The 15,249-nt window shown below is 42.9% G+C and overlaps 1 protein-coding gene across 2 annotated transcripts in view; it reads right to left on the bottom strand.

Moving 5' to 3' along the window:
* Positions 1-15,249, bottom strand: part of fgd5b (FYVE, RhoGEF and PH domain containing 5b) — a 64,455-nt gene that overhangs the window by 46,618 nt on the left and 2,588 nt on the right. For both annotated transcript variants that reach the window (XM_029775361.1, XM_029775362.1), the window contains exon 2: positions 6,443-9,221. In XM_029775361.1, coding sequence (XP_029631221.1) covers positions 6,443-9,221 — 2,779 coding nt within the window. The remainder of the gene's footprint in view (positions 1-6,442; positions 9,222-15,249) is intronic.

Raw genomic sequence — 15,249 nt, 5'->3', positions numbered from 1 at the left:
ATAATTGTGCCTCAGTATGTTCAGTGCTGTGCTGCTAATGCTATCACAAGAGGTGTAACCCGATGCTTGACTGTTTCTGCATTCATCACCACAAACAAGTCAAGACCTGTATGTACTGTAAGCCCTTTAAAGTCCTCCACCCCTTCTCCGGCATTTCCCGTAAACAGGGAAGTGGACGCTCAAAGGCAGGACACTTCCTCCCCAGGGATGACCTGACAATGACCTCACAGGCCCCACACCCAGGCCTTCCTGTAGCCAACACCTAGCCTATGGGCAGGGCTCCTGCCCACTGCTGACCAACCTCTAGCCAACACCTACAGGCAGAGCCCCTGACCACTGTTGACCAACCCCAAGTTTCAAGTTCAAGTTTTATTTGTTGTATGTACGGGATACACATGGTATTCACCGTCCAAAGAAATGCTTACTTGCTGGTTCCTTCTCGATAAATGCAACAACAATAAGAAATAAGAAAATATAAAAATAAGAACATACAGTAAACGGCTCAGTAGAATATAATAAACATTTTAGCATACGTATAATATATATTTTGGGGAAGGGGAATTTGGGGGGCAAGTGTTTCAATTGTGCAGTATTTAGCAATCATAATAAGATTCTGGTAGCAGCAGTTGTGATGTGTATGTAGCATGAATGTGTGTGTGTGTGTGTGTGTGTGTGTGTGTGTGTGTGTGTGTGTGTGTGTGTGTGTGTGTGTGTGTGTGTGTGTGTGTGTGAGTGAGTGAGTGAGTGAGTGAGTGAGTGAGTGAGTGAGTGAGTGAGTGAGTGAGTGAGTGAGTGAGTGAGTGAGTGAGTACATATGTGGTCAGCCCAGTTCAAGTGTTCAGCAGTCCGATGGTTTGTAGATAGAAACTGTCTCTGAGCCTGTTGGTATCAGACCTCATGCTCTGATATCATCTGCCCGATGGTAAGGGAGTGAACAGCTCGTGGCTGGGGTGTGTGGTGTACTTGACGATGCTGCGGGCCTTCCTCAGGCACCGTTTAGAGTAGATGTCCTGGATGGGTGAGAGCGCGGTCCAGTGATGTACTGGGCTGTCTTCACCACCCGCTAGAGGCCCTTGCTGTCGTGGACGGAGCAATTCCCATACCAGGCCGTGATGCAACTGGTCAGGAGGACGCTCTCAATGGTGCAGCAGTAGTATTTGGAGAATGATTCTTCAGCCACCTTAGGAAGTAGAGATGCTGTTGCACCCTCTTGACAAGAGTGGTGGTGTTGTTGGTTCATGTCAAGTCCTCGGGGAACAGAACAGAAAACTGTAAAATAACAAATTATTTGAGGAACAGAACCCGAACCGAAAATGTAAATATTATGTACTGTTTCGGAACTGAACAATTCTTTTTAACGCATGGGAACTGATTAATAACGTACTTTCACGTTCCAGGCATTTTTTTCTAGTCCCACAAAAATTGCAAAAATTCGAACCTGTGTAGAACATTATTTTGCTGGTTGGAACAGTGAATGCAACGGAAAAAATTATGGTTCTGTTCAGAACGAAACGATAGGGCTGGACGCGGAGAAACGTAAAACTGCTACACTCTCTCTACTGCAGTCCTGTTGATGTGGATTGGGGCATGTTCCCTCCTCTGCTTTCTGAAATGAACCATCAACTCTTTTGTTTTGCTGACGTTGAGGGAGAGGTTGTTGTCCTGGCACCACAATGCCAGTTAACTTACCTCCACCCTACAAGCTGACTCATTGTTGTTGATTATCAGGCCTACAACAGTGGTGTTGTCAGCAAACTTGATTATGGAGTTGGTGTCATGCAAAGTCACGCCCCATGTGTTAAGAATCAGTGTGAAGGAGGTGTGGATGCCAATCTTCACAGCCTGTGGACTGCCCATCAAGAAGTCCGGGATCCAGTTGTAGAGGGTGGTGCCCAGACCCAGGGTGGTGTCCAGATAGTCTGTAGTCCTTGCCAAATGCATCGCGAGTCTGAGTTGTCGAACATCAATTCAAGTTTGAGTCTGTATTGTCTTTAGCCAACACCTACAGGCAGATCCCCTGACCACTGCTCACCAACCTTCAGCTACAACATACAGTGTAATTCTCCTGACCATGACAAACTGATTAATAGCCAAAAGCCTGCTATGGAAAGTAAAGACAGTCAATATGTGCAGTCAAAAACCATATCAATTCAAATGTGAGAGTAGAAAACAGTAAGACCCTATGTGTTTGGTACAGGCAGTGGATCTCTGACCCTTTATTTGCAAACAATTTCATTGGAAATTAAAAGCACACAACAAATGTGTAGGTATTATAATCTCTGTGTTGAGGTAACAAGTCTTGTGAGTGTTATATCTGAGTGTTGATTCTAGTGGGGTTAACACCAGTGGGATTGATATTGACGCCACCTGCGGTGAATAAATGAAGTGTTAACCAGGTGTTTCTCGACTGCGTTGAGTTAATTTCCGCTACCTCTCAGAGTGAAAAAGACATGGGAGGGGCTATAGCATCATATTTCCCAGCATGATTTGTTGCAGGTTGCTTTTTAGAAATAGCTTGTTTTAATATCTATGTTTCTGCATGCACATTAATTGAGTAATTGATCTTATACTACACAAAGATAAATAACATTTTCCCGTTATTGAGATGGTTGTACCAGTTTAGACGGTTTAAGTAGTCTCATTTATCATTCTTCCCTACCTTGGCAGTCATTCTAACCGCAGTGATTAAAAGTTTCAATTGTTGGATATTCTAATACTGGCTGGATTCCAGTAGAAATGATACAATTTGCAAGCCTTCATAATATGGCTTGCAAACCAGGAGTTTCAGACCACTGTGTTAAGGTAAAAATAAGGCTGTCAAAGTATTTTAACAATCATGTCTCTGTCACTAGCAAACACAGTCATGGGTGGTACTGTTACTTCTAAAATTCACTCAAAAGGCACCCTTGGAAATAAATATGAAAATAATGCTTTAACACACACACACAAACATACACACACACACACACACACACACACACACACACACACACACACACACACACACACACACACACACACACACACACACACACACAGTGCCTTCGGAAAGTATTCAGACCCTTTGACTTTTTCCACATTTTTTACGTTAGAGCCTTATTCTAAAATTTATGAAATTGTTCATCAATCTACACCCAATACCCCATAATGACAAAGCAAAAACAGGATTTTATAAATTATACATTTTATAGAAATGTATTACAATAAAAAATGGAAATATCACATTTACATAATTTACACATTTACGTATTCACACCCTTTACTCAGTACTTTGTTGAAGCACATTTGGCAGCGATTACAGCATCGAGTCTTCTTGGGTATGACGCTACAAGCTTGGCACACCCGTATTTGGGGAGTTTCTCCCATTCTTCTCTGCAGATCCTCTCAAGCTCTGTTAGGTTGGATGGGGAGCATTGCTGCACAGCTATTTTCAGGTTTCTCCAGAGCTGTTCGATCGGGTTCAAGTCCGGGCTCTTGCTGGGCCACTCAAGGACATTCAGAGACTTGCCCCAAAGCCACTCCTGCATTGTCTTGGCTGTGTGCTTAGGGTCGTTCTCTTGTTGGAAGGTGAACGTTCATCCCGGTCTGAGGTCCTGAGCGCAATGGAGCAGGTTTCCATCAAGGATCTTTCTGTACTTTGCTCTGTTCTCCTTTGCCTCGATCCTGACTAGTCTCCCAGTCCCTGCCGCTGAAAAACATCCCCACAGCATGATGCTGCCACCACCATGTTTCACCGTAGGGATTGTGCCAGGTTTCCTCCAGATGTGATGCTTGGCATTCAGGCCAAAGAGTTCAATCTTGGTTTCATCAGACCAGAGAATATTGTTTTTCATGGTCTGAGAGTCTTAAGGTGCCTTTTGGCAAACTCCAAGCTGGCTGTCATGTGTCTTTTACTGAGGAGTGGCTTCCGTCTGGCCAGTCTATTGTGTAGTGCTGCAGAGATAGTTGTCCTTCTGGAAGTTTCTCTCATCTCCACAGAGGAGTTCTGTCAGAGTGACCATCAGGTTCATGGTCACCTCTCTGACCAAGGTCCTTCTTACCCGATTGCTCAGTTTGGCTGGGCGACCAGCTGTAGGAAGAGTCTTGGTGGTTCCAAACTTCTTCCAATTAAGAATGATGGAGGCCACTGTGTTGTTGGGGACCTTCAATGCTGCAGAAATGTTTTGGTGCCCTTCCACAGATCTGTGCCTCGTCCTGTCTCTGAGTTCTACGGACAATTCCTTCGACCTCATGGCTTTGTTTTTGCTCTGACATGACCTGTCAACTGTGGGACCTTATTTAGACAGGTGTGTGCCTTTCCAAATCATGTCCAATCAATTGAATTTACCACAGGTGGACTCCAATCAAGTTGTAGAAACATCTTAATGATGATCAATGGAAACAGGGTGCACCTGAGCTCAATTTTGAGTCTCATAGCAAAGGGTCTGAATACTTATGTAAATAAGGTATTTCTGTTTTTTATATTTAATATATTTGCTAAAATAAAAAAGTTACTGTTTTCGCTTTGTTATTATGGGGAATTGTGTGTAGACTGTTGAAGGGAAAAAAAAGGGAAAAAGGGAAAAAAAACTTTTAGACATCCATTTTAGAATAAGGCTGTAATGTAACAAAATGTGGAAAAAGTCAAGGGGCCTGAATACTTTCCAAAGGACATAAAAATATTTTTTTTAAACACCAGGAAATCAGCTCCAAGTGATTTTAATATAAGAAATCTGTTCCAAAGTATTCCCATGCATAATAAAGGGGCACGAGGTAAGCAAGGTTTGAAATTATTGTTTTAGTCGAACATTATATTCGGCTTCTTGCGGTCAATTTGCAGTCTACAAATTATTTGTCGTTATGGTCCGGCCCCCCGACCATCCACTCAAGAAAAAAATCGGCCTGCGGCTGAATCTAGTTGATGATCCCTGTCCTACAGTGTTAAAACAACACCCCAAAACGAGTTACTGTAAGACCACAGGTGTTAATTCCCTAACACTATGAACAGCATCAGCTCTAAGAAAGTGTTAATTTAAGTCAGAATTTGCAACACCCATGGTGTTAGGGACTCAACACTCTTGGGGTGTTAGTTTATCAACACTGAAAAGTGTTAGTTTAACACTATTTCGGTGGGTCATATTATACACACTAAGAAAGTGTTCAATTGAATAATGAGGGTGTTCAAATTGTAATCTAAAATTTGCAGTGCACCAATATGTCACCTTAATGCTGGGGTGTCAAACAAGTTTTGCACCAGGGGCCGCATTCGGTTTTCAACGAGGTCCAGAGGGCCGCACTGATTTTTAAAATATTTCCTTGCCTTACAAATTTGCAAAAATAGTCCTCTATCCGTCATTTTTTGAATTTTCTATGCTCCCTGACTGTCTAGCTTTCATTTGGGTAATTATTAGCGAGCTGGACACAGTCAAGAAACTGTATGAATATAGGTCCATTATCATTTCTACACAGTTTCCATTTGGTTTTAGTCATTTTAAAGTATATTGAGTTTTTTACTCAAACCACCTGCAGGCCGGATTGGACCTCCTTGAGGACCAGATCGTATGTTTGACACCCCTGCGTTAATGTGAACTGAACATCTTTTGGATGCTTGTGATGCAACAACATGCAACAGCATCATCAATTCAGAGGATTCCCAGAGTCCTGTGTATCAAAACACCCTTGTGTTTAACTCCCATACACCTCCAGAATAGTAAACATGGCTACTATACTGCATTGCTGAGGGCAACACATCATAGAGCTAACGGAACACTGAGATTGCATCTCCCAATCTTCTTTCTGATTGGCTGACTGGAAGGAAGAGTCCAAAATGTTCTGAAAATGAATCATCCGGGGAGGTCTGTATAATACCTTAGGTAGCCATCCAAAGCAGAAAAACTATGATCTGCCAAAATTAATTGATATGTGTATTCCTCAATGATGAACTAACTCATACTGTATGTGACTGAACATGTAAGTACAACTTCCAAGCAGTCTCCACCAGTCCAGCGGCCCCACGGTCTCCTTTATGTCATGTGCAATATGATGACTATAATGCTTAATGATGATTATAGGGATAGTGTTGTGTGTGTGTGTGTGTGTGTGTGTGTGTGTGTGTGTGTGTGTGTGTGTGTGTGTGTGTGTGTGTGTGTGTGTGTGTGACAGACCACTGTGTTGTCATGGCAGCAAGGGACCCTCCCTTAGAAACAGTTATAAATCCCTTATCCCTAGGGAGTAGTAAACACACACAACGGGGACAAAGTAATCAAAAAGGCTAGTGCTCTGTATAAGAGGTGGCAGGGATCACTAATATCACAACTGGGAGCATCTATCTACTTCAGTGGTTCACTCTCATACAGTACACACATAACACACCACATATTAAAAGTGTGTTACCAGTGCAAACTATACACCTTGAGATCTAAGGCAGATGTAAAAGTTAAGTTCAACTCAAATTTACCCATACCTTTCAGGCTCTTGCTCAGGCGACTGAGCTTTTCTCTCAAACCCAGGGAAGCTACTCATATCCACGTAACCATCAGTGTCATTGGCAGAGGACAGCACCCGACTCGTATGGTCAAAGAACTCTGCAAAGGTCCCCGGTCGTACAGGCCTCCGGGAAGGGATCTGGATGTTCTCATAGTCGGAGCTGAGGGTCTGGGCAGGGATATTCTCGTAGTCTGACATGTCAGTGTTGGGAAAGGAGATGGAGCGGGGCTTGGTCAGGGGGAGGGGGGTGTAGGGGGCGCGGGAGCGGTCCTCAAAGGACTCCACCCGGGCCACACTGCGGTTGAGGAAGGCCACGGAACCCCCTTTTCTCTTCCCATCCTTATAGAACAGGAAGGTGGAGGGGGAGTCTGGAGAGCGCTGGGGCTTACTGACCATCCGGGACTTGAGTTGCGGGGAGCTGCCTGTGCTGCGCCTGTCTAAATCAAGGACCCTGGTGGGGCCGTGGTGGCTGGACTCAGGGGAGGACCTGGAGGAGGACACATTGACGTCAACCAGCAGCTTGCTCTCCGTCTTCCTCCTGAACTTCAGCATCAGGAAGCGCTTGAAGGAGGACTTCTTCTTCTTCTGCCTGTCTGGGGAGTCCCCCTCGATGAACAGGGATGGAGAGCTCTTGGTGATGGGCTTCTTGGTGATGTATGCTAGCTCAAAGGGAGGAGGGATGTCCACCATTGAAGTAGGGGTGGACAGGCCGCTGGAGGGCAGGGGACTTTGCTGGGAAAAGCTTCCAGACGAACCCATGACACAGGGCAGGGAGAGGCTGTCCTCCCTCCTCTCCCCCGGGGAACCCTGGCCCTCCCTGTACACACACAGGGGCAGGTCCCGTCCCTCCATGGAGAAGGAGCGGGGGTACAGGAGAAAGCGATGTTGTTTGGATGAGCTCTTGGCCCGGGTTGAGTTTAACATGGGACTGCTGCTCAGCGTGGGTCCGCTCCGGTCCAATTCCACCTCGCAGTAGTTCTGAAGGTGGAACTCGGAGCCCGCCTCCTCAGGAACCGTATCAGGCACGTAACCAGACACTTTCCCTGACAACGACCGGGACCTGGTCACAATGGACTTTCTGTCAAAAGGCAGGAAATTCTCCCCCTCTGAGTCCAGGCCTGCCTCTTCGTAGACATGCTCATCACTAAGGTTACCTTCTGTGTCGGTGGTCTCATCCAGGTAGGGAATGATGTGGCCCTCTAGGTCCTCCTCATCCCTGAACACATCAGAGTCATCTGGGGAGAGTAGCTTGCTGTCAGAGAACAATGAGGCCTGGGAGGTGTCTGTGTCTGCTGGCACTGAGATGGACACCAGCCTGAAGCGGGGCTGGTTGTTACTCTGGTTCAAGAAAGCCTCCACCCTCTGGACTACAGACATCCTTCTCTGACATGAACCTGTCACGTTCTCCCTGTCGTCATCATCGTCATCATCGTCATCTCCTATCTCGACGTAGTCCTCAGAAGAGACACACTCAATATGCCCCATGTCCTCACACAGCGAGTCATCATCACCTATGGCTGCGTACTCACTGGGCTCCGTGGTCTCTGTTGTGACCAGTGAAGATTCTTTCGGTGTGATCTCACTCTCTGCTGATCCATCACTTATGCCCTCTGCAGGGCTCTGCTCTGGATCCACAATGTCCTCAGTTGAGATGTAGTAGGGTTCGAGGCTAGGGTCAACTGCTTCCTCCTCTGTGTTGAAAAGTTGTTTTGCTTTATGTTTGCTGTGTTGGTGCTCACCCTCTTCCATACTGTACTGAATAGTCATGGGCTCTTCATCAATTATGGAATATGGTTGATACCTTTCTGCTCTCTCCTCTGAAGGACCAATGACATCATATCCTAAGTCCTCCTGTAGGACATTGGTAGGACTACCAGGGTAAGGTGAGGATTCCTCTACTTCCCCCTCATCCTCCTCCTTGAAGGATGAAGGCTCTTGGGTAACAAGGTCCTCCTCTATGTTGTCTTTGACGAAGAGATCTATGGGTTCCTCAGAGAGAGATTCTGTTACTGCATCTGCTGTGGTATCAGCTGCTTCTTCTTCTGCCTCTTCTTCCTCTATTTGGTGCTCTTCCTCCTCATTCTCCTTCTTTTCTTTCCCAGGCCAAGTTTCACAGAGGTAGCATGCTGCCTCCTCCTCCTCAATGATGGTGATAGAGACGCCATCTGTGTCGGCCAGCGCCTCGCCCGCGTAGCAACCCTCTGTGTCAATCTCATCAGTGATGTCCGTGTCGATTATCTCCACCGAGTCCACTGAGTAAATTGTGAATCCAGCATCACTGACCCCCAGTGTGTCCAGAGAATCCACCTCCTCTGTTTGAATGCTGTCAGTTAACCTCCAGTCCTCCTCTTTCTCCTGCATCATCTCCTCCTCCTCCTCCTGTTCCCTCTGCTCTTCATAACCATTCTCAGGATCGTTGGCCCCTGAACTGAGAGAGTATGAGTCATACTGAGGTTCCACTGGCTCCTCCTCCTCTAGCCCCTTCCCTCCACTCAGACAGTCCTCTGGCTCGTTGTCCTGGTCCAGGTCCCAGTCTGAGGAAAGCAGGTCCCCGTTGGTGTACCCCTCCTGGGTGTTGTTGCAGAGCAGGGAGGAGTCGTGCTCCTCAGGGTCATGTGGTACTGTTGGTTTGGGGGCGATGGGAGGTTTGGGGCCCCTAGCTAAGGAGCAGGGCCGGGACATGAGGGGGGAAGGCAGCTTGAAGGTGAGGTGACTCACAAGTTTTGGTTTAGGAGCAAGAGGAGGCTTCTTAAAATCTGAAAACAAAACAAAAGACATCATCATGAGCTACTACTAGATATATCCAAAAGAGATAACGGATTATTCAAAACGTACAGAGGGGGAAATCGTGAGGTTAGCGGTCAGCACAAAAAACAAGTGTTATGGTTAAACTGAAATATATTGATTAATAAAAAAACATTCTTCATGGAAAAATGTTTAAAAATTGTATAATATTTATTAATGATATCACGAATAGTTATGTCACATATGCAGTTATCGAAAATATATGCGAATATCTGTTCAATCCAAACTTACAACCAATTGATTGCAGCACTACCATAAAAATGGATAAGGCAAGTGGAAAAGGGAGAAGGTAAGGAACTTGTCTGCCTGCCATATATTACAGATACAAATTGGCTGAAAGGAATTGGCATAAATAGAAAAATATACCAGTTTCATCTGAGGACAAAAATGTTGACAGCTGCGCCATACAGGTTGCAAAGTAAATGGGATGATATTTTTGATGTATCAATACCATGGCACATGGTTTTGAACCAGTACAAAAAACGACACTTGACTCAACCATTAGAGTTTTTCAATTTAAATTATTATATAAAATTCTTGCCACCAACAGAATACTATATACAGTTGAAGTCGGAAGTTTACATACACTTAGGTTGGAGACATTAAAACTCATTTTTCAACCACTCCACAAATTTCTTGTTAACAAACTATAGTTTTGGCAAGTCGGTTAGGACATCTACTTTGTGCATGACACAAGTAATTTTTCCAACAATTGTTTACAGACAGATTATTTCACTTAGAATTCACTGTATCACAATTCCAGTGGGTCAGAAATGTACATGTACTAAGTTGACTGTGCCTTTAAACAGCTTGGAAAATTCCAGAAAATGATTTAATGGCTGTAAAAGCTTCTGATAGGCTAATTGACATCATTTGAGTCAATTGGAGGTGTACCTGTGGATGTATTTCAAGGCCTACCTTCAAACTCAGTGCCTCTTTGCTTGACATCATGGGAAAATCAAAAGAAATCAGCCAAGACCTCAGAAAGAAAATGGTAGACCTCCACAAGTCCGGTTCATCCTTGGGAGCAATTTCCAAATGCCTTAATGTACCACGTTCATCTGTACAAACAATTGTACGCAAGTATAAACACCATGGGACCACGCAGCCGTCATACCACTCAGGAAGGAGACGCGTTCTGTCTCCTAGAGATGAACGTACTTTGGTGCGAAAAGTGAAAATCAATCCCAGAACAACAGCAAAGGACCTTGTGAAGATGCTGGAGGAAACAGGAACAAAAGTATCTATATCCACAGTAAAACGAGTCCTATATCGACATAACCTGAAAGGCCGCTCAGCAAGGAAGAAGCCACTGTTCCAAAATCGCCATAAAAAGCCAGACTACGGTTTGCAACTGCACATAGGGACAAAGATCGTATTTTTTGGAGAAATGTCTTCTGGTTTGATGAAACAAAAATAGAACTGTTTGGCCATAATGACTATCGTTATGTTTGGAGGAAAAAGGGGGAGGCTTGCAAGCCGAAGAACACCATCCCAACCGTGAAGCACGGGGGTGGCAGTATCATGTTGTGCGGGTGCTTTGCTGCAGGAGGGACTGGTGGACTTCACAAAATAGATGTCATCATGAGGCAGGAAAATTATGTGGATATGTTGAAGCAACACCTCAAGACATCAGTCAGGAAATTAAAGCTTGGTCACAAACGGGTCTTCCAAATGGACAATGACCCCAAGCATACTTCCAAAGTTGTGGAAAATGGCTTAACAAAGTCAAGGTATTGGAGTGGCCATCACAAAACCCTGACCTCATTCAATAAAATATTTTTGGGCTGAACTGAAAAAGTGCTTGCAAGCAAGGAGGCCTACAAACCTGACTCAGTTACACCAGCTCTGTCAGGAGGAATGGGCCAACATTCACCCAACTTATTGTGGGGAGCTTGTGGAAGGCTACCCAAAACGTTTGACCCAAGTTAAACAATTGAAAGGCAATGCTACCAAATACTAATTGAGTGTATGTAAACTTCTGACCCTCTGGGAATGTGATGAAATAAATACAAGCTGAAATAAATAATTCTCTCTACTATTATTCTGACATTTCACATTCTTAAAAGAAAGTGGTGATCCTAACTGACCTAAGACAGGGAATTTTTACTAGGATTAAATGTCAGGAATTGTGAAAAACTAAGTTTAAATGTGTTTGGCTAAGGTGTATGTAAACTTCCTGAAATGTTATCCTCTCAATGGAGGGATCAAAATATCAACAACAATCTGTGACTTGGACAGCATTTTTAAACATTAAAAACATACATGATCCATTTGATTGTGTTTTCCACACTACCTGGAACATTTTAAGCCATCATTAGGCTTAATATACCATTTACTAATGAAGTTATAGCCAATTCAAATTACAGAACAGTAATTTGAGAGCACATTTCTACCACATTTTTGCATAAAGTTTAAGGACAGATATACAGTATATGGCATAGTTCGGTTATTTTATTGTCTTCTCCTCATCACTTAACTTTTAAGATATCATTGGGCTTTATGTACCAGTTATTTATGGCAATATGGCAATGTGAACCCTGTCCAATTAGAACCAATATAGCTGGTTGGCAGTCATTTTGGAAAATTGGTCCTTTAGAGTATTACAGGTTAACTTCACTAGGGTAGGGGGCAGCATTCGGAATTTTGGATGAAAAACGTGCCCAAAGTAAACTGCCTGCTACTCAGGCCCAGAGGCTAGGATATGCATATAATTACAAAACACTCTAAAGTTTCCAAAACTGTTAAAATAATGTCTGTGAGTATAACAGAACTGATATGGCAGGCGAAAACCTGAGGAAAATCCATCCAGGAAGTACTATTATTTTGAAAGGCTGTTTTTCCATTGAAAGCCTATCCACCATGCAAAGACTTAGGACCCAGTTCACAATCTCTATGGCTTCTTCTACATGTGGCCAGTCTTTAGACATTGTTTCAGGCTTTTACTCAGAAAAATTAGAGAGATACAGCACTTTCAATGAGTGGATAGTGGAAATTTCCAGACATGAGTACAGCGCGCAATCGGGAGCGCACCTTTCTTGTTTCTCCTTTTCTATTGACGAAACTTTTGTCCGGTTGAAATATTATTGATTATTTATGACAAAAACAACCTGAGGATTGATTTTAAACATCATTTGACATGTTTCTATGAACTTTTATTGTACTTTTTAGATTTTTCGTCTGTCTGTTGTGACCACTCTTTGTTCTAATGGATGGCTGAACAAAACGCACCAACAAAACTGAGGTTTTTGGACATAAAGAGGGACATTATCGAACAAAACTAACATTTATTGTGTAACATGGAGTCTTCGGAGTGCAACCATATGAAGATCATCAAAGGTAAGTGATATATTTTATCGCTATTTTTGACTTTTGTTACTCCTCTTCTTGGCTGCTAACTGTTTGTAATGATTTGTCTGCTGGGCGCTGTTCTCAGATAATCGCATGGTTTGCTTTCGCCGTAAAGCCTTTTTGAAATCTGTCACAGCGGTTGGATTAACAAGAAGTTTATCTTTAAGCTGGCATATAACATTTGTATCTTTTATGTATGTTTATTATGAGAATTTCTGTTTTGTTGAGTTACACGCTCTGAAATTTCACCGGATGTTGTTTGAGACAGTGGATTATTGAACAAAACGCGCTAACAAAACTGAGGTTTTTGGATATAAACATGGACTTTATCGAACAAAATTAATATTTATTGAGTAAATGGGTGTCTTGTGAGTGCAAACATATGAAGATCATCAAAGGTAAGTGATTAATTATATCACTATTTCTGACTTGTGTAACTCCTCTACTTGGCTTGTTATTGTTTGTAATGATTTGTCTGCTGGGCGCTGTTCTCAGATAATCGCATGGTATGCTTTCGCCGTAAATCCTTTTTGAAATCTGACACCGTGGTTGGATTAAGAAGAAGTTTATCTTTAAACCCATGTATAACACTTGTATGTTTCATGAATTTTTATAATGAGTATTTCTGTTTTTGAATTTGGCGCTCTGCAATTTCACTGGATGTTGGCCAGGTGGGACACTAGCGTCCCACACCCCCTAGTGAGGTTAAATCTGCATTGGCACAGAAGGCTGCTGAGGGGAGGATGGCTCATAAAAATGTCTGGAACGGAGCAAATGGAATGGCATCAAACACATGGAAACTGTTGGCTGCATGTAGCAGCGGAACTAAATATCCCTATCCTTTGCACGGTAACATTAATTTGCACCAAATATTTAGTGTCAAATCAAATAATGACCCAACACATGTTTTTAATTTCAAATATCAGACACACCTTTATTGAATTGTTGCATTGTTTATTTACTGTTTGCATATATTAATTCTAAGTTGAGTGCATGCTCATAGATTTATATTTGCAACTTTATTAACAATCTGTTTTACATTTTTTACCATTTCAACTCTTTTCTGGTGCCTTGTCTACAGCTTAGTGGCCAGGTGTGCTTGTTAGAGTGTGTGCTGCTAATTGGCACATTCTATTATCCTGACATGGAAGGGTGTGTCGGAGATACCACCTGCATCCAGCATAGAGAAAACGGATTTCCCCAGGTTAAAATATGCTAGAATTTTCTATTTAAAATTGATACTGTATTTACAACTAATCATGTTAATGCTTAAAATCATGTTAATGCTAAAAATGTAAGGCGTAGATGCTTAATCATTTACGTGTGTCTTTGTAGCCTACCTGCCTGAGAAATGTGGAACTGGACATTCACTTTATATTCTATGTGCTAACCTTATGGCTTCAGTTAACCCTGAGAGTTGCGCCTGTTCAGCAATGTAGACCGCAGTTATACATTTAGCTATGTTTGAGGTGTTAGAACAGTTTTACGTTTATATTTTACAGACCTTAGAGTACTCTTTTTATGCACTATGGTTTTGATTTCTCTTACTTTGTAAACAACTTAAAGTTTGGGAAAATAAAATCCTTAATATTTTCATCCCTACACAGTTGTCTTTCGTTGCCTCCTTGTTCATCCCCTGGCCATCCCACCACTGGCAGTGGTGGGATGGCCAGTAGAGGGCACTGAGTAGAGGTTAAAGGACTTTTTTTCTCTTAACCAAAAACCAAGATGGCGCCAACAAAGGACAAGCCAGGGTGAGGACCACTGAATATCCAGGAGAAGGCTGTTGCAGGACCATTTATAAAAGCAATAAGGCACCTCAGGGGTTAGTGGTATATGGCCATTATACCACGGCTAAGGGCTATATCCAAGTACTCCGTGTTGCGCCTAAGAACAGCCTTTAGCCATGGTATATTGGCCAAATACCACACCTCCTCTGGCCTTATTGCTTAATTGTACAACAGCTGATGAAACTAACACTGTAAAAGTGTGAAAAAATGTGATCAGTGTTATTTCCTGATAGTTACTGGTTGAAAATACAATCTAGCATTAGAATGTACCAGAGACCACCAAAATAGAGCTTGTTCGACAAAACAAAAATCTTAACCACCCCAATGGCTTCCCAGACGCAAATCTACTTTTGTAGGATAGCCAGAGGCAAAGTCATTATCTGCCAGGTGATTGTCTGAGCCTTCTTGGGTGTGTGACATCACTCCGAGCCCTTACCAAAACACAAAAGACATTGCAGACAATTTATCTCGCCTCGAATCTAAAACCAGTAGTAACCAACAACTTTAAGGACAGTTATCTTAAAGTGAAAATACATATCTAATATTCTCGCATGCCAATAACATTGTCGCAAAGGAGGGCTTGCTAGCTAGCTACAGGGTTTGAATTACCTCAACCGTTTTCTTATAATAACCTTAGCTAGACTGCGTCTAGACTTGGGAGCTCATGGTCATGTCTAGATGGGATGCAGTTTTTGTCAAATTGATGTAAAAAGTTGTTGCTTTTTTGCTAACCCTAACCTTTTTTCTAACCTAATTATCCTACTATCTTAATTCTCCTAACCTGCTACGTAAGTTCTCCTAAACCTGCTACGAAAAGTCAATTTTGAAAAAAGCTGTA

The sequence above is a fragment of the Salmo trutta genome, chromosome 14 (genome assembly GCF_901001165.1).
Source record: "Salmo trutta chromosome 14, fSalTru1.1, whole genome shotgun sequence".
NCBI lineage: Eukaryota > Metazoa > Chordata > Actinopteri > Salmoniformes > Salmonidae > Salmo > Salmo trutta.
Note: the sequence above shows the minus strand (reverse complement) of the source record. Positions and strands in the feature narration are given on the sequence as shown.